The 19,005-nt window shown below is 39.0% G+C and overlaps 1 protein-coding gene across 4 annotated transcripts in view; it reads left to right on the top strand.

Moving 5' to 3' along the window:
- Positions 1 to 14,510: 14,510 nt before the first annotated feature.
- Positions 14,511 to 19,005, top strand: part of pcdh17 (protocadherin 17) — a 59,143-nt gene continuing 54,648 nt past the window's right edge. For 3 of the 4 annotated variants that reach the window (XM_046032936.1, XM_046032938.1, XM_046032939.1), the window contains exons 1-2: positions 14,511 to 15,128; positions 15,888 to 18,679. In XM_046032936.1, coding sequence (XP_045888892.1) covers positions 16,184 to 18,679 — 2,496 coding nt within the window. In that variant the 5' untranslated portion in view covers positions 14,511 to 15,128; positions 15,888 to 16,183. The remainder of the gene's footprint in view (positions 15,129 to 15,887; positions 18,680 to 19,005) is intronic. The other variant, XM_046032937.1, reaches the window with a different exon arrangement.

Here is a 19,005-nt window from a genome sequence, read left to right as displayed (position 1 = left end):
ACTCAATAAATGTTAAAATTATAAATGTAACAAAATGATCAAGTGGTTTAAACAAATGACAAGTATATATAGCTTTTAAATGTAGCAGGCCATAAATTCTGAATTATTTTAATTTAGATTATAGTAGAACTATTTTGGATTGGCTCAGTCACTAAACTTATGTGCATGTACTTTGCACTATATGATCATAATAATATCTTTGGCAGCAAACTGAAGGTTTCCTGTGATTGCTTTTGAGGCCATCTGTGCAGAGTATTCCTGGATTTGTGCTCAAAAGCATCTGTGGTATGTCTGATTCAACGAGCAAGAAACTTTTGCATAAAAAAGGCACCTTAGATACTTGTTTTTAACCCAGATCTCTGCCTAAATCAATACTGGAGTTGTATATAATAGACAGACTATTTCACATTGATTATCTATGCCTCAACCCAACTTATTTTATCTTATCTTGTAGGTGCTGTTTTTGTCTGAATAGGAAAGGAGAGGAGAAGACGTAATGAATACAGCGTGGGACTGATGACAAATAACCCAAGCCTTGTAGCCAGAGACTCTGTAGGACTGGCTCACTCTAATGGGAAGTGGCCTTTAATGAGAAGTGTAGGGATTGTAGGTAGTAATATTAGAAAAGGCAAAGGAGGATTGAAAAGTCAAGGGTCACACCCGCTCACCTCCTTGGGCTTTGTTCTCCATTACCACAGTGGTATACAGTGTTCACAGCGCTGATAGCATTACACTCCAACATCAAAGAGGATACTCATTTTCTGCCTTTTAAACGGAAGACCTGGGGAAACAGAGATGGTGAAGAGGTGCATGCTCATGTTTTTGCGACTAGGGTGGGAGTGTGTGGGGATGTTGCTGTCGCGGGATAATGTGTGTTTTCAGTTGCTAAGGAACTGTCTGGCAGACCATCAGAAGAGACAGAAGCAGAGAAAGATCAACATTTTAAAAAAAATCTTAAAACTCTTTTTAGGCATTTTTAGACAAATTTGGAAGACGATGCCAATATTTAGTCTGAACAGGATAGGGCAATGACAGATTATTAATTCTATTAAATATCTAAATAATAAATATATATCATATCTGTTACATATGTATTCTTATTAGTTTAGTTCAATGTTTCTGAAGTTATTTGTTTTTATAATTCTATTTAGATGCTTTAGCAGACTGTTCCTATGTTCGTGTGTGTGGCTCAGTGCTATAGAGGACCCACAAAAATCCCTGTAAGATTGTTGGCAAGAAAATGACATGTCTTTTGGAATTCAGAGCTATGCTGTTGATACAGTTTGTTATAGTCTAGTGCTAATACTTATGCTAAGCCTTTGTTGCAGGTTTTGTTTATTATGATGGGTTAAACCTTCAGGACTTGGATTCATTCTTAAATTTAGGTCTTGCAGCACTGAGCCATTTAAGAAACCACAAATTCTCCTGGTTTATTTTCCCTCCCTCCTTTTTTCCTCCTTCCTTTGTGTAGCTTCTACAATATCAATTAACAGCTTACTATATAAATCTCATCCTATCAATATTCATCATGACTCCAAGCTTTATAGAACGGCCAGGGAACAGAAAATCAACAAGTTTATATATTTTATTGTGTTGTCTTGTGTATGAAATATGTGTACATATAATACATATGCATATATTTGTAGCTTTGCTCACCACAACAGGGCCCTACTGTACAATCTGGGGAAACAGAATAAACTTTTGTGTTTGGGAACATAAGATCTTTATTAAATTGAAATTTAACGAATACTCCTTTGGTTTTTTAGTGAAACATTGGTAAAGCAGAAAATTATATCTTTATCTTTATCTTTAGTTGATTAGGTGATATACTGTAAGATTTTAGATGCTAACTGCTTTGACATTTGAATTATAGCTTGTGAAAGTATAACTTGTGACTGTTAGCAAAACGCATTGTGTTTGTATCCTTGAGGACTAACTAATATTACAACAAATGTAAATAAAAGGCTAAATTTGATTACTTGTAATTACTACTTGATTAAGGCTAAGGGAAGATCCTGGTTATAATTAAAATAAACCAAAATTGACTGTTATTAGGAGACTAATAACAGTCAATTTTTCTTGAAGAAATGTTTGTCCTGGCAAAACAAAAATACTACCGCTAACGAGGCTACTGAACTACTCTTACTTGGCCTCACTTAATCTACTGTGCTGAAAACAACAAACATAACTAAGATAATATTATCTGGCAGAGGCAGGCATGAGATGCGAAATCAAGACTCAGCAACCAGAAATCTGTGTTAGGCCACAGGTGATGTCAATGAATAGACATTGTAAGTTATTGGCAGGAAATTCCTGCTGTCTACGATAGCCATCTACCAGCACCCAGCTGCAAGATCATCATCAAGGAAAGTGCTACAGTACACAGGTTTAACAAATACATAAATAAATAACCAGAGTGAATCATACAATTAGGTTTCTGAACTGTCATTCTAAGTTAGTGTCTAGTATGAAGTCATGTATTTCCTTCAGTAGGGTGACTCTTTCTTATCTAGTCTCCCCTGATTCATTGTGTAAGTATACAGACCGTGAATTGGACATGCCTCATTGCATTCCGTGGACGTGGTGGCTATTACTGACTTTTTCTTATGCACCTGGAGCTACTTCAAAGATGGTGGTGTCACATTTTTGATGCAGTTGTAAAAAATGTATTTGAAGGTTGTTTTTGTTTCTAATCCAGCTAAACAGAAGCTACAGTATAATTAATTGATACCACACCAAAAGTCTACTCTCACAAATGTCACGAAATATTGAAAACATGCAATGACAATTGTATTTCAATAATATATTCATTTTTAGCATGATAAATTCACTGTTTTTCATGGTCTACATGTTCTCTCTCTCTCTCTCTCTCTCTCTCCCTCTCTGTGTTCCTCCATGTGTGACCCCCCAAAAAACATGTTATTTCATGCCTCCTTCTTCCTTGTGTCCTAGCAGAAGACTACAATTACACACAGTGTTCATTAATTACTATATTTATTCATGCTTCAACCATGGCCTTCACCATAGGTATACGAGCACTGGAAAAGGTACACTTAAAGACAGAGAACAGTGAAAATACACATTTTAAACAAGAATGTCCATTCACTGATATTTTATGATGTGCCAACCATGTATTTGTGATAATATTACTGTTTCTGTATAAGTGTATCAAAGAAATGCCAATTCAGTAACATCAGCTCAAACCCAATTTCACATGAATTATTTGTTCAGATTCAACTATTTTCTACTAGTGAATTCATTTTTGGATCAGTCAATAGTAGTTGTAGTTATCACTCTACTTTAATGCAGGAAGAATGTAAAGCAAATGTAAAGCAATGAGACATATGATGACAAGAGAAACCAGTCATAATTTAAAGATGTGAATTGGCATTAAAGTCCTACAGATAGAAAGAGTGAAGAAAGACTTCATATCATCAACTGGTTCCACAAACACAGTCAGTCAAAGTAAGTCCCCTAGTCTCCTAAAGTGACTTTCCACTTCTCCCTCATCTTAAAATGACCTTGGCCTTGTGAATTAACCGTGTTACACTGCACAGGTTATCTTGAGTTTCCAGCCTTTAAACAACCAGAAACATCACTGAGACTATCAACAAAGTCAGAAAGGAAATTTGTGTAATACATTACCATTAATCTTTTCTAAATTTATAGCTGTTTTCTTTTAAACCTTGAGGCTGCTGTAACTTCACCACAAGTGATTAGAGCAAGAACCACAATGTTGAGGATAATGTCATCAATTTCCCCCCCAAAAACTGTATTAGTGTAACCATTTCAATAAGGTTTTTCATTTTATTACTTAACAGTTACCGGCCTGATGAAAACTCTGTTATTGTGTGACAAATGAATTCTCAACAGAATTATATGAGAGATCATTGAATTAAATTTTGTGTCATATTATATCTGTCAAAGGAAGTTTTTTGCTTTGACTGACCGTCTGTTGTCACATTGCACCTGTGTGCAGGTGCAAAAGGGTAAATGAAGTACAAACTTTGATATGTAGATAGTGTCAACAGTTGAAGCACTGGGATGCTGATGTAAAAACTGGTGGCAGAAAGCAATAGACTGCTCATTGTAGCAGATCAATCAGTTCTTCAGTAGATATTTAAAAAAGTTAATATATTCTTACAACTGATGAAAACGTATACAAATAGAAGGACCACCATAGAACTGAAACCTTGAATATTTATAACAATCAAATGTTTAGGTACTGTCCAAGGACCTGTAATATGACTATTTACATGTATTCAACTTAATCTGATGTGCAGTATATTCCCCTGATATTAGGAACAATGGCTTGTCTCTGTACATACAAATGTATGTGTAAAAGATACTAAGCTATAAAAAGGAACCTGTAGCATCATACATATTATTAAACATTAAACAAATGTAAACCTGTTGGGACAGACTATACTGTACCACAATTAGAATTATATCAATACCATAAACAAAATAATTAACTCTTCTATACAGATAAATAACAGCTTATTCTTTCATTCTGTTGACTTCTAAGCATTGAAATTTGACAATAAGCCTTCTTCATACATTAATAGGTATATTTGGCTGGGTTCATTCTTCAAACAATGAATGTCCAACTAAATATATGCCACAAAACCAAATAAATCCCGGAGGTAGTGAGATAGTGGTATAACATAAGCTCAGGCTGATTCAAAATTCAGCTTGCTGCTTGCTTCAGTCGAATACTACTGGTCCTGTTCGCACACAATCAAATTATAACCAAAGACAAATTGAAACTCTACAAGAAAGAAAGTGGACCTCTCATATGGAATTAGACACCCATTATGAGTGACACAAATCAGAAAATCCTTACAAATCACATGGTGAGAATACCATGGCATGTGTGCAGAAAGGCTAGTTATGTGCATTGACTTTGGTTTGGAGATGGGGCCATGACTTTCATGAGCAAGCCTGATTAGCAGTTTGTAAATGCCCAGGGCTGATCTATTATATACAACATGAAGCACTGGCACTTTCAAACAGGTAAAGAGGGATTTTTAAAAGGACACATTTAGAGATAATTACATGAGCACACTGGAAGTGAATGCATAATTTACTTGACATTCAGAATTCTTTATTATCTGGTTAATTAGCTCTAGTTTGAGATTTCTCTTAATAAGAGCGCTTGATCTACAAGCATGATGACAGTGTGTGAGTTTATACAATTTACAGCATTTTTTAATGAGCAAACAAATAAGATAGATAGATAGATAGATAGAAAATCCAAAATCCATGTTACATCTTAATCTTAAATGCTCAAGATTGTAATGATGTGTCCACAAATACGTGGGACACTAAGGCTCTTCTAAACTTCCCACTAGATGGTGCTAATGTGTTTACCACGCCATTCATATCAGCAGGTGGGTGTTCATTGTGTAATACTTGAACCATTTCAAGTTAAACAAATAAATTAAACACATTTAAAATTTTGTGTTAGATACATGTCCTACTGTGGTAAAAGGCGTGTTAGATAATGTACTTGGCAAGGCACAGCTTAGTATGAGCTGTGTGCAGCTTGTGTAACCACAAATAGAGTGGAAAAAGTGTGTGTGGTGTTGCCATGGACAACCAGACATTAAAGTATGGTGTGTAAAATATAGAGAGTATTTTTTTAATTGATGAGGACTGTGTGGATGTAGAAAATTCTGGGAATGGATAATGGAAACAGTGTAAATTGGATTCAACATGACTGTAAATAAGCTATTACTTCACAGTCCATTCATCTTATAGGAGTGAAAAGCAGCTTTAGCTCTAACAAATAACATGCCGTAAATAACTCTGATGCTTGTGGGAAAGGTACTGAATGTAAGCGCCGCAGCCCGTGTTATTTTGCATGTGAAACATCATTGTGAGTAACACCTGTAGGCACTTCATGGAGTCAGAAGGTTGTCTGCGGCTGTTGTGTACATCAACTGATGATGAACACAATCCATATGCACACTTCAAGGCCTTGAGAGTCTACAAAGACTTGCAGCAGCTCAGAGGGAATCAGGTGCTGCACTCTCACTTCAGCATCTAAACGCAGGCACCGCACCACTCTATGGGGATGGGTTGGAGTCTTTGTCTTGCTTTGAACCCCTTTGATAGCTGCTGGTGGGGAGGTGGGGGGTGGGGCAGGTGTTTGCAAGTAAAGAAAACTGCAGAAGTGAGAGAGAAAGAGAGAGTGATGGAGACATAGTAGGTAAAGGTTGGGATCTTTTCTCAGTTGATGGGAAGCAAAACATTTGCCTCCTGTTTAACCTGTGCTGCCCAGGATCACAACATACTGTATAATGTGTACTCTGAATAAAAACTAGTGAAGGTTAACATCATGAAGGAAAAGAAGATACGGTCTTGCATTCCCCTGTCACTATAAATATAGAAGATTTAACTCAGCTAGTGAAACAGGATGAACATCAGGTCCCCATAATAGTATCTTGAAACACGTGAACCTGATCCCTGTGTCACAGTAGTGTGTCCCATGCCATGCTGTTAACTGTCTGCCTAACTTTTTTGTCTTAGTCTACAGTGCCTATTTTACCTTTAGTTAAATTGTCATGATGTTGTAAATTCTTATTTGAATGTATTATATTGCTTTAAAGCTGCTATAACCAATAGTTTTATATTAACAGTGGCTCAAATGAGTGGATGAATGTAATGTGAAAAATGTCGCTTGTACTTTAGCCATAGAAAATGATCACCCAACTCTGTAGTCCCCTTCCTCTTTATGGAGGATTTCAGGATCTTTCAACTCACTGTTTTCAACCTTCCTGTTTAGGTTCACTCTTGTTGCACTTACTAACTTCATTGGCAGCTATCAGGTGGCTGTTTTCAAGGAAAAAGCTCTGATAAACCCACTGTACACTAACGTCCCAGCACCAAACAGCAGACTAGCTTCCAAACATCAGGAAGCAGCTAAAGAGCCAGACATTCCACACTGGAGTAAGCGGAGACCAAAAACAGAGATAAAAGAGAGTGAATATTGGAATTAACATTTGTCAGGTGAGCAGAAACAGAACTCCAAATCAATGCTAATGTTGCTCATTATTTGGTGGATATGTCAATAAGCTACTGTTTGCTAACATGTTTGCCATTTGAAATTAAAAGGGGATATTATATCATTTACATTTCCGCAGCCACACTTACCAGATAATGCAGGTTTAATTTAAAACTCATAATGTTGCCCTGGTGATTTGATAAGCAGAATAGAAAGCGGCTTTTACAAATCAATACTTTTTGTCCTCCTATCATGCTTTATTGTTTAGATTTTTGAGAAGAGTTGACAAGTATTAAAGCTTGACCCATGTAAACTTTGGATAAAATGGTATAATACTTTGAGAGTGAACTGAGAACTCAGTTGTTTAGTTGCTGTATACATAATGGACATCTTCCTGATTCCTCTTGAGAGCCCAGCAGCTTGATGTGTTGAGGGAACGAAGCTGACTCACGCTACATTAATCTCCATATCTGTTCACTGGGGAAAAAAAGATGTCTAGAAATGTTCCCCAGGTCTTGAAAGTTGGTCACCGTGGTAACACACTGCAGTGTCACTCCCATCACCTTTAATGGGTGGGGGAAGGTTACTCTATGTGGGTGTCTACTCCCTGACATACAAACTGACCGAAGTGACTATGGACCAGATGGACCCTGATGCGGATGGCTTGATCAAGTGGCGCGTTATCCGACCACCCACTCTGGCTGACATAAGCTGTGAAGGCTAAGCGTATTAGGAGGCAGGGGGTCCACAGAGACGATGGAGACACTTCAGCGTAATAAACTCATCAGGAGAGAGACAGATACACCTGTTCTCTACAGGATGACTGAGACAGAGGGCACCGAGAGGGAAGGAGACATGGAACACAGAAGGAGTAGTGCTATATAGTACACAAACAGAAAGAAGGAGATAGCAGCTGAGCAGGGGGGAGAGAGAGATAAAGAGGAAGAGACAGAGATGCTCAGCTGCAGAGGGTGAGACTGACCATCCCTAGAGTCAAAATCGCCTTAGACAAGACAAACTGAGCTGGCCTAGTTGAGTCCAAGTCAAGCCAAATACCAAAGAGGAAATTTTAAATCCTGTTTTAAAATCCCCAATCTCTTGAAATCAAAAGGACAATGCTGTTGTTGAGTTAAATAGAACAATTTAGAGTTCATTTTGGGATTGTTTTAAGATTGGTTGTTTGATATCTGGGATGATTGAGAGTCATCATACCCAGTTCTCTAAAATAAGACCTTGAGGTATTATGTGAAAATTTGAGAGAAGTGAACGGCTTTGAAAATGTTAATTTACAATTGTTTAGTAGTAGTCTTAACACAGACAGGCAGCCATGTAGAGAGTAAAGATGATGAAAGTCCAGAAAGTGAGATGAGATGTGAAATGAGAGAGCGAGAAAGACAAATCTGCTACATCCACATACAGTAAGCCCAATGCAAGACAAATATAGACACTCTACTAGGTCACCTATATAAAATTGGTTGGTAATTTTCAACAATCCTACAACACTTGTTCTTTCTGAATTTCCAGAAATAATGCAGTGACCCATATGATTCTATCTCCTCTGTAGAAAATCACTTTGACCTATTTTGATGTAAAGTAGTCCATGTTCTTATTTCTGGTTTTTATCATATAAATGAATGATGAAACAGAGGAACAAGTTTGGACATATGCTTCAGTGTTATTCCAAAAAAATATTATATTCATCTCCCTGCAAGACTCTGGTGAACTGACAGACATAGTATCCTAAAGAGTTATTATTCTTGTCATGTTAGATCTTGCTTCTTGTCTAGTTGGACATTGCTTTAAATATAAGGTAACTTTATGTTGCATCTTCAAATTCGAAAAGTCAGCTTCCTTCTCTTTTGGCCCTGTTCTTTTACATTGGCAGGTTTATTCAAATTTTACATTAAAGAAAATTTTAAGTTAGTTAAGTTAAGTTTTAAGTTGTTTCAGTACAATTTATCAGTCATTTTAGACAAATAACAGAACACTGTCTTGTGTTTTGTTTGTGGTGTTGATGCAGATCATCTGCTTATTCAGTGATGTTGCAAACAGTTTTGAATTATTATATCTTAATGGAGCGCTCACAAGTGTTTGAAGTAAGTGTAAAACTATTCAACAGTAGATGAAAATGTATTAATATAGCTCATGTGTTATGGTTTTGGGCTCATTTTGAAGGGGTTTGGTTCCATGTCTTATGTTTCTACTGTTCTGCCTTGTTTATTCTTGTGATGTTTTCATGTTTGGTCTAGTTCTGTTTTCACCGTCTCTGCTCATCCCCTGTCTTGTCCTAGTTGATGTCTTAGTGTGTAGTCATGGTTCTGTGTTTTAGTTCTGTGTCGTAGTTCTTAGATCTGTTTACTAGTTTGTTGTTTTCTGTTTAGATTTTACATGTTTTCTGTTTCATTTGTCCTGGTCCATTGTCATTTGTTCTGGTTTGAGTCCACTTGTCAGTCTGTTTTGTCTGTGTCCTCATCTTTTTCTGCATTTTTGTCTTTGTATGTTCTGGTGTTTGTTTCGTGTCAAGTAACAGTTTGTCTATGAGTGCCCTGTCTGTTCACTCCACGTGTCAGTGTCTTGCTTTGTTTCCTGTTTTTACCTGAAGTTGTCTGTGTTTGCTGTCTGTGTCTATTTTTTCCATGGACTCCTACCTACAAATGATGCATTTGTCATCATCTCATTTAGTGGTTTTCAGTGCCAAACATCATAAAACAAAATAAATAAATATTTTATTAGTAGTAAGTAAATTCTGACCTTTGGAAACAATTACAAAAACATACAATACATACAAGTGAAAATGTGGTCTTACTTAGCATTTTTGGCTGATATTTGCAGAAAACAAGGAGTGAAGAAATGTGAGCATATTTTAAATACTCAAATCTGATTGTTGTCTCTCAATCGCTTTAACTTTAGACTATTTTAACCGAGTATCACCCTCTTAAGATGCTACCTGGGAGTATTTCATACATTACTATTTCTCATATGACCATGAGTGCAAATGGTCACAGTCTGCCTCTCAGTCTCATCCCCAGCCTTCTGCCTTACCAGTTCATCCTAGTTGCCTTGTTGTTTTTTGTATCTAGTTTTGGTATCTGCCTTCCTGCCTGTTACCTGTTTGTTGCCTGCCTGCCTGTAATCACCAAATAAATCACTGAAGTCATACTACTGCCTCCTCTGTATGCATTTAGGTCCTATCCCTATTGCGCTGCATAACCCAGTGTGACAGCAAACACTTGAATCAAGCATGTTAATATCACCATCATCCTTAGTGTCATTCTCATGAAACTGTGTAAAGCCATGCTTTGGTATGCATAACTCAAATTGTTAAATGGGTATGGGAAAATGAACCTTTATTAGACTAAGTTTTTTTCACTTTTCCAAGATGATAGGGAAAAAAGATTATATCCTGTTAATAAGTGTTGATGAAAAGCTATTGTTAGTGCATTGTTTCTCAGAGGGCGTCCTGTCACTTTGGTAAGCCCTTTATGCTGTCTGATAAACACCCGTTTGTTGCTTTAATAAATCTCTTTAATTAATCTATATTAATAAGCAAAACAAAATCATTGCAGGGAAAGGTATCTTGCGGCTGGTGCTAATACCAATGACAATCCAGCTGATTCATTTCTGCTTTCTACACCATCTGATCAAGTACAACAATGGTCTTGAAAACCCAAGGGATAAAGATGCAGCATTTTTTAAAGTGTTAGTGTTACTGACTGAAGCGAGCCTGAAGGGAACAGATGGTTGATGGACATTTTTAATGCAGTGGATAGATATTCCAAAATGGTGTTATGTGTGTTGGTGTATCATTTGATGTTGGTCTAACATTTAAAACCCCACCTACACCAAAGGGAGCTGCTGGTCTCATCTTCTTGGCTCTGCAGGTGAGATGAGAAGTAATTATTTGCAACTCGCATAGAAAAAACATACTGTAGGCACAACCACAAAGATGCGTCTCATTACTGCGCCAACTTTTCTGTGTCCAGTCTCAGCAGGCCAAAATATGATTTGGCTATTTAGAAGCACTAGGTGATGCTAAGAAGCTATAGGAAATTAGAATCCAGCTCTTACACGTGGAGATGAGTGTAATTTCACTAAGAGCATGGAGAGACTTAATGTATGCATCCAGCTCAGTGACTCAGTTTAAGGTGTCAGTGTAGAAGTACAGGTTTCACTGTTGCGTACAAAGCAGATCAACTTATTAACGTCACAAAACTAACCAAAGGCTTTTTCGCTGTGGTAATCAGTGATACTTCCCTCCACCTGCTGAAGGCTCACAATCCAACATTAAGGATTGTGATGAGGCAGAATTAGTTACTCAGTGAGCACTGATCAGGAAATATTTCTTGGAACGTGTAATGATGAACATTTGGTTGACACAAACACACACAGACAATTTTGAATATCAAATGAACAGAAACAGGCACACAAACAAACACATGCAGGTTGTGCCTGAACATTAAACACAGTCATCCTGTCCATAAAAAACTCTGCAGCCCATGTAAAGACAAATTAGAAATCAACATTCAGATATGTTTAAAAAGACACAAAGTATACAGACACGCACACAATGAACACTACATGTAGGGTAGCATTTTTGTCTATCAATCTCTTTGAATAAACCACTGTTTTTCTCAAGGCTTGATAAAACTGCTAAGCCGGGTCAGGGATTTAAGCTGCTCTGTTGCAACAACAGCAACTGGAAGAAAAGAAAAAGAGGCTGCGTAGTGAACATAGACATGGCTCAAACTGTAAACCCTGACCGTGGATCTTATTCACTAATGTCAGTCTTTGCAAGTAAGTTAATTCCTATGATTCTGCAATAAATAGTAGGGAACTACATCTTCAACATTCTCTTTTAGACACCGTGGGATTAACTGGTAAAATATACAGTATACGGGCTAAAATGTAGGTTGAACTAACTTTTAGAAAATATGTCATATGTGGGTCACCTGTAGGAAAGAGATTAATAATAATAGCTCAGTGCAGTCAGACTGCATTATACATGGGGGCTGTAACTAATGTATAGTATAGTACAGTACAGAAGGCTTATGTCTTTGAAGAGTGAAAGACACACGTCTCCTTAAAAGTATTTTCAGTGCTACTGTCTCAACTCATAGACAAAGATAAAGAGTTACTCAAACTGTGTTGGAAATCAGCGTTTCTCTACTGCTGAACCACAGCAAAGTGAAGTAAACAAAAAGGTGCTACTCCCACTCTCCCTCCAACATAGGGAACAGTTGAGCTGTGTAAAGAAGAAGAGAGGCACAGATTCAGACGGCAACATGGAAAAATTTATATGGGAGACAAACAACAGGCGAGTAACGGTGAAAGAGGTGACAGTCTGCTGCTGGGAAAGACTCTCCATGTGTAAAAGTCAGTTCTGATTTATTTTCTTTTTTTCTGTCAGAGGTAGTCTGTGGTCTCCACAGGATCCATCTTCATGGCTTCAGTTTCTTTAAGGTGGAAGAGTGTAAAACATTTTTTTTAATGCTCAAGGGAATATTAAGTGAAATCAGACAGTGTAAGATAGAGAAGAAAAGAGAATTCAAAATGGGTTAAGTAGTGTAGACAGGAAGAGGCCTTCTCTCTTATTACCACCTGAAGAAAGGCCATTGCCATTAGATTGAAATTTAATTTACGAAATAGTGTTTTAATGCAGCTGTTCACCAGCAGCTCATTCCAAATACACTTTCTGTCAGTGTATTTCCTGAGGGCCATTTAATTGGGCTAATGAAGAAAGCTGCTAATGGCTGGGTTTATCTCTGGCAGCACTGGTGACATTTCATCAAGGCAGGTGATTTTCCAGGCATTGTTTACACTCAGTGTGTAGCATTTTGGAGTTGGAGAGGAAAAAATGTAGTTAAAAGTAAAACAGTTATTTGGGCAAATTATTAAAACCTGTGGTGGGGAAAATGTGGTCTTAAGGAAAATGGATAATTCAACTTTGTTCGAGAGCAGATTGAATAATTTTCTAATTATTTACCACACATTCTGCTAATCATAATTTTACTATCTACTTAGCATTTTGTATTGAGGTCTATAATTCTGGGAATGCACATGAGTGAAGACTTCAGAGGAACGGACACTTGGTGAACAAAATATGAATCACTTTTGAACAGTGATACACACACACACACACACACTGTATGCAGATAGAGACAGTGATGTGACATTTACCTTCATCTGTTATCAACATCTTGACATTAGTACATCAAACCTGCTGTTTAATAATGAGCTTCGGTCACCATCTGACTAATGAATGGTTCTGACACTCTTGTCATTTCCTCCTGTCAGAGAAAAAGGTCAGTGGGAAAGTCAAAGAGGTTGAGATCCATGTTTATACATGGATCGACTACAAGATTATATTAAACAAAGCTGACATGTTGAAATAGCAATACCAAATGAAGGGCATAGTTAAACTCTGACAAAAGTGCAGCTCTATGGTAGTCAAAAACACTAAAAGTCTCCAGGTCTGGGTTCTGACATTTTTGAGGTTATGTAATGAGATATGATGTTATTTTTAAATGCTAGAAAAATTGAAGTGAGCAATTAATCTGTCACCTAAATAGTTCCCAATTAATTTTATGTTGATCTATTTCAGCTGTTCTGGAAGTCTGCTCTTTTGAACAGGAACTGGAATTAACAGACTGAGACAAGATAGAGTGTAGTTTTCAAGCTATAATTGAGAAAATACAATACTGAAGAAAACAATGGGGGGGTTTACTGTCACTTCAAATACCTGTTGCAATCATCAGATCCAAATCCCCCATCATTTCCCATCATATAATAATTTCACAGGTGTTTAACACTTTTAATTACATACAAAAACGTTTGAAGTTACTGCTGCTATAAAACTTTGGGTTCAGACACAACTCTTTAAAAGCATTACTATCTCCAATGTACGCAATGCTCTCTAAACTTAAGAATGAAACTGAAACCTGATGTGTGATAAAAACACACACAATCCAATCAGTCATTAGTTAACCTTAAGTTGCTACCCTTCAATTTCTATAGCTTAGAATATAATTTAATTTGTTCCTCTTTGACATTAGACTCAGCATTGTCTCTTATATAAATACATTTCAGAATAAAATAGAATCAGAATACCCAGATCATACATTCAGTTCAATCAAAATTAATTCATTTCCAGTTTCTGAATATAAATCTTCCTGTGTGTTTTAATAAAAGACTTAACTGAAATTTCAAACCTCTTCATCCTGCCCACTGGCTGTGACTTGACGAGGCTGTCCAACGCACGGTTTAGTTTATTGTAAACAACAATGAAGTGTAATATTTGAAAAAAACAGATGCGCCACCGGTGACCTAGGAGGCTACCAGCCACCAATCATTTGTAGTCTGTACCAAACGCGGTTTTTGAATCCCTCCTTCTCTTCCCACCTCTTCAAATTCATTGGCTGCCAGAGGAGTAGCGACAATGTTTAATGCACCATGCGGGTGTCCGGAGTTCAGTCAGTGAGAGGAAGCAGTCTGTGTGCTTCGGGCTGTTTTACGTGCCGAAAATACTAAATAACTACTGTGCGTATATATTCAAGAAAATCACCTTTTTGCTTTATGACAGCTACATAGAGACTTGTGCCAGAATGCGGGGTTGTTGCTGACAACCTTCTCAGCAGCTGTCTCTCTGTGTGGACGGGGACGGTGGACAAGGACAAAATGCCACTACGGGAATCAGTCACTCAGCGGATAGGGGAAAAAACACTCACCGCCTTTTAAATATCCACTTTGGATCTACCTGACTATACATCTGGATTTTTTTCTTATGTAGTTTTTCTCCGAATAGTTTTCCTTCCTGGAGAACGGTGACTCACTGCAGGGAGAAGGCGAGCCGCTGCATCCTAATCAGACAGCGGAGAGGACTTCAGCTCATTGACATTACAGTCATACTTTTCTGGAGCACTTTTTTTATGTTCACTGCGCTGCACTGTAGCCTGCGTGTGCATCGGAGGCTTGTGGCTTTTTTCCTGCACAGAGAGGGGTAAAGCGGATACGGGTGTTACCTACTGAAGGGGTTAGGGGATCAAACTCTTCCTGAACCCTGCTGGAACTGACTGTTTTTTTAGAGTTATATTTTTGTGGACTATTACAACAGTTTCTTCTGGTAAGTATACGTTTTGTCTTTTATATCCTTAAGGTTTTCTCTGTTGTGTAATTTCCCACTGGAAGCCCTGTCTGTTGCTAATTTCCAAACGATTGTTATTTCCATTCCAATCCCTATGCATGCGGATGCAACAGCTTCTTCCAGGGACCGCTGAATCTTGAGAGAGAGACAGAGACCATCAGTGGAGAGAATTACACGGCTGTGCTGAGATGTTGGCAGCTCATTTCCGAATTTTTTATAAGGCTCATTGTGAATATCCGGATTATGCGATTTGTTAATGCGTGTAAGAGGCTCATTTTATACACACTTACTCAAATAGCCGCCACAATAGGCCATCTTCAGTTGTATGCCTGCAGTGTTACCATATTATTAAAGTTACCCTATTACAGTTTCAGTCAGCATTTTCATTATGTTCGAATGAGCCATTATGATGTTAGGGTCAGGTCCGGCATTGCACATTGGAGATCAAAAACTGCATTCTGAATCTTGTTTTTTTACCAATACATGTAGTAAATAAGCTACAAGGGAATCATTATATGCCTGTGTATCAGGGCTGCGCCAAGTGTCTTTCCAAGGTTAACTAATTGACAAGCTTCCCCCATAATTGTGGAGATGAATTACACATGAGCCCTGTCTCATTTTTGGCTCCTTGGTGGATCTGATTTCTTACTGGCAGAGTAGCTTAGTCTGTTTTTATTTGGGTGATTAATTGACACCTATACATTATAACAAATATTTTTTTTCTGTTTTCCTTCTTAGGTCTTATGAGTGAACACTTACAACAATGACTATTCTGTTTGGAGACTGGATCGCGATTATTGCTCAGATGAGTCTGGGTGCTCTGCTGAATTTAAATTAGGTGTTCAGCATCACAGATTGCTGGAAGAGACAGAGGAAGAGAGAGACAGAGCAAATATAAATGCCAAGGCCTCACATGATGAACAGAACTCTTTTTTTGATCCTGAATAATAGAAATACCAAATTTGAACAAAATATCAACAGGTCAAAGAAGGCGTAAAGACAACACATATTATAGCAGCTTTTACGGAGCGGGCATGTATCTTTCTATTTTCTTTTTCCTCCTCTTATGGGCTCAAGCCCTGACATTGAAAAACTTGAATTACTCTGTCCCAGAGGAACAGGGTCCGGGGACAGTGATTGGGAACATTGCCAAAGATGCCAGACTTGGACTTGAACAGACTGGGCAGGCAGGTCAGGGTAAGAAAGCCAACTTCAGGGTGCTCGAGAACTCAGCTCCGCATCTCATCGACGTGGACCCCCAAAGCGGTCTGTTGTACACAAAGCAGCGCATTGACAGGGAAATGTTGTGTAAGAGAAACCCCAAGTGCCAGCTCTCCATGGAGGTGTTTGCCAATGACAAGGAGATCTGCATGATCAAAATAGATATTCAGGACATTAACGACAACTCACCCACTTTCCCCTCGGATCAGATTGATATTGACATCTCTGAAAATGCAGTGCCAGGGACACGCTTTCCCCTGACCAGTGCACATGACCCTGATGCAGGGGAAAACGGTCTGAAAACCTATCAAATAACACGCGACGACTACAATCTCTTTTCCTTGGAGGTAAAATCCCGTGGTGACGGGACTAAATTCCCAGAATTAGTTATTCAACGACCACTGGACAGAGAAGAACGAAGCCATCACACCCTTATTTTGTCAGCTACTGATGGAGGGGAATATCCTAGATCAGGTACCATGCAGATTAATGTTAAAGTTATCGATTCCAATGACAACAGCCCTGTGTTTGATCAGCCCTCATATGTTGTGGAAATTCCTGAAAATTCACCTCCTGGTAAAGTCCTGATTGATTTAAATGCCACTGATCCTGATGAGGGCAACAATGGACAAGTAGTCTATTCTTTTAGTGGCTATGCCCCAGAGAGAATCCGGGAGCTCTTCTCCATAGATTCCAGAACAGGGGTCATAAAGATTCAGGGTGAAATTGACTATGAAGAGAGCCCAGTTATTGAGATTGACGTCCAGGCAAAGGATCTAGGTCCCAATCCAATCCCAGGTCATTGTAAAGTCACTGTTAAAGTGCTTGACAGGAATGATAACTGGCCATCTATAGGCTTTGTGTCTGTGAGACAGGGAGCTATCAGTGAGGCAGCACCTCCAGGCACTGTCATTGCTCTGGTCCGTGTCACAGACAAGGACTCAGGCAGGAATGGACAGCTTCAGTGCAGAGTGCTGGGTAACGTTCCTTTTAAACTTGAGGAGAACTATGATAACTTCTATACAGTGGTGACAGACAGGCCCTTGGACAGAGAGGTGCAGGATGAGTACAATGTTACCATTGTGGCCAAAGACAATGGCATTCCTCCTCTAAACTCCACAAAATCCTTCACCGTTAAGATTCTGGATGAGAATGACAATGTTCCTCGCTTTTCCAAGTCAGTTTACCTTCTTCAGATACCTGAGAACAACATCCCTGGAGAGTACCTAGGTTCAGTTCTGGCACATGACCCAGACCTTGGCCAGAATGGAACAGTGTACTACAGCATAGTCAACTCCAATGTGAGTGGGGGCGATGTCAACACCTATGTTAATGTGAACGCTGCTAATGGAGCCATCTATGCCGTGAGATCTTTTAACTATGAGCAGATAAAATATTTTGACTTTAAGGTTCTTGCTAAAGATGCAGGATCTCCACACCTTGAGAGCAACGCCACAGTGCGCATCAGTGTTCTGGATGTCAATGATAACATCCCTGTCATTGTTCTGCCTCTACTCCTAAATGACACGGCTGAAATCCATGTGCCACGTAATGTTGGTGTTGGCTACATTGTCACCACAGTGAGGGCGGTGGATAATGACTATGGTGAAAGTGGGAGGCTCACCTATGAGATCTCAGATGGCAATGAGGAGCACCTCTTTGAGATTGATCCAGTGACTGGGGAGGTGCGAACAGCCCACCCATTCTGGGACGATGTCAGCCCCATTGTGGAGCTGATCATCCGAGTAGCGGACCACGGCAAGCCAACCCTCACTGCTGCCGCCAGGCTCATCATCAAGGCCTCCGATGGACGTCCTCCTGATGGACTGCCACGCACGAAAGACAATCAGAACTGGGACATATCCCTGCCTCTTATTGTAACTCTAAGCATCATATCCATTATGCTTCTGGCTGCCATGGTGACCATAGCGATCAAGTGCAAGCGGGAAAACAAGGAGATCCGTACCTATAATTGTCGCATTGCAGAGTACTCGCACCCTCAGCTGGGGAAAGGCAAGAAGAAGAAGATTAACAAGAACGACATCATGCTGGTGCAGAGCGAGGTTGAGGAGCGGGACGCCATGAATGTGATGAATGTGGTAAGCAGTCCTTCCTTGGCCACCTCTCCCATGTACTTTGACTACCAGACACGCCTGCCACTCAGCTCACCAAGGTCAGAGGTCATGTACCTCAAGCCCACTGCCAATAACCTCAGCGTGCCCCAAGGCCACGTGGGATGCCACACCAGCTTCACAGGCCCAGTCACCAGCACTACAGACACACCTACTAACCGCATGTCCATCATACAGGTAAGAGAAATTGCACTCTTCTCCTTCACTGTCACACCACCATTTTCACGTCACAACCCTCAGAAAGATCCCATGTCCTATATCAATGCTGACCCCTTGTTTTGTAAAATGAAAGAAAAAGAAGATAAGGACAGGCAGTGGCAGAGAGGCCCAGGAGCACAGAGAGAAAAGAAGGGAGGGAGGGGGGAGCATTAGAAGGATTAAACAGTCATTCTGGTGCTCTCATAGAACAGAGCCAGTGACATCAACACAAATCAGTGCTTGAAATATGTCACAGCAGGCTTTGGAAATCAGTTTTCATGTAGATATTTTTCATCAACCATTGT

This window comes from Micropterus dolomieu, linkage group LG20 (assembly GCF_021292245.1).
Source record: "Micropterus dolomieu isolate WLL.071019.BEF.003 ecotype Adirondacks linkage group LG20, ASM2129224v1, whole genome shotgun sequence".
NCBI classification, from domain to species: domain Eukaryota; kingdom Metazoa; phylum Chordata; class Actinopteri; order Centrarchiformes; family Centrarchidae; genus Micropterus; species Micropterus dolomieu.
This window is presented reverse-complemented; position numbering and strand designations above follow the sequence as displayed.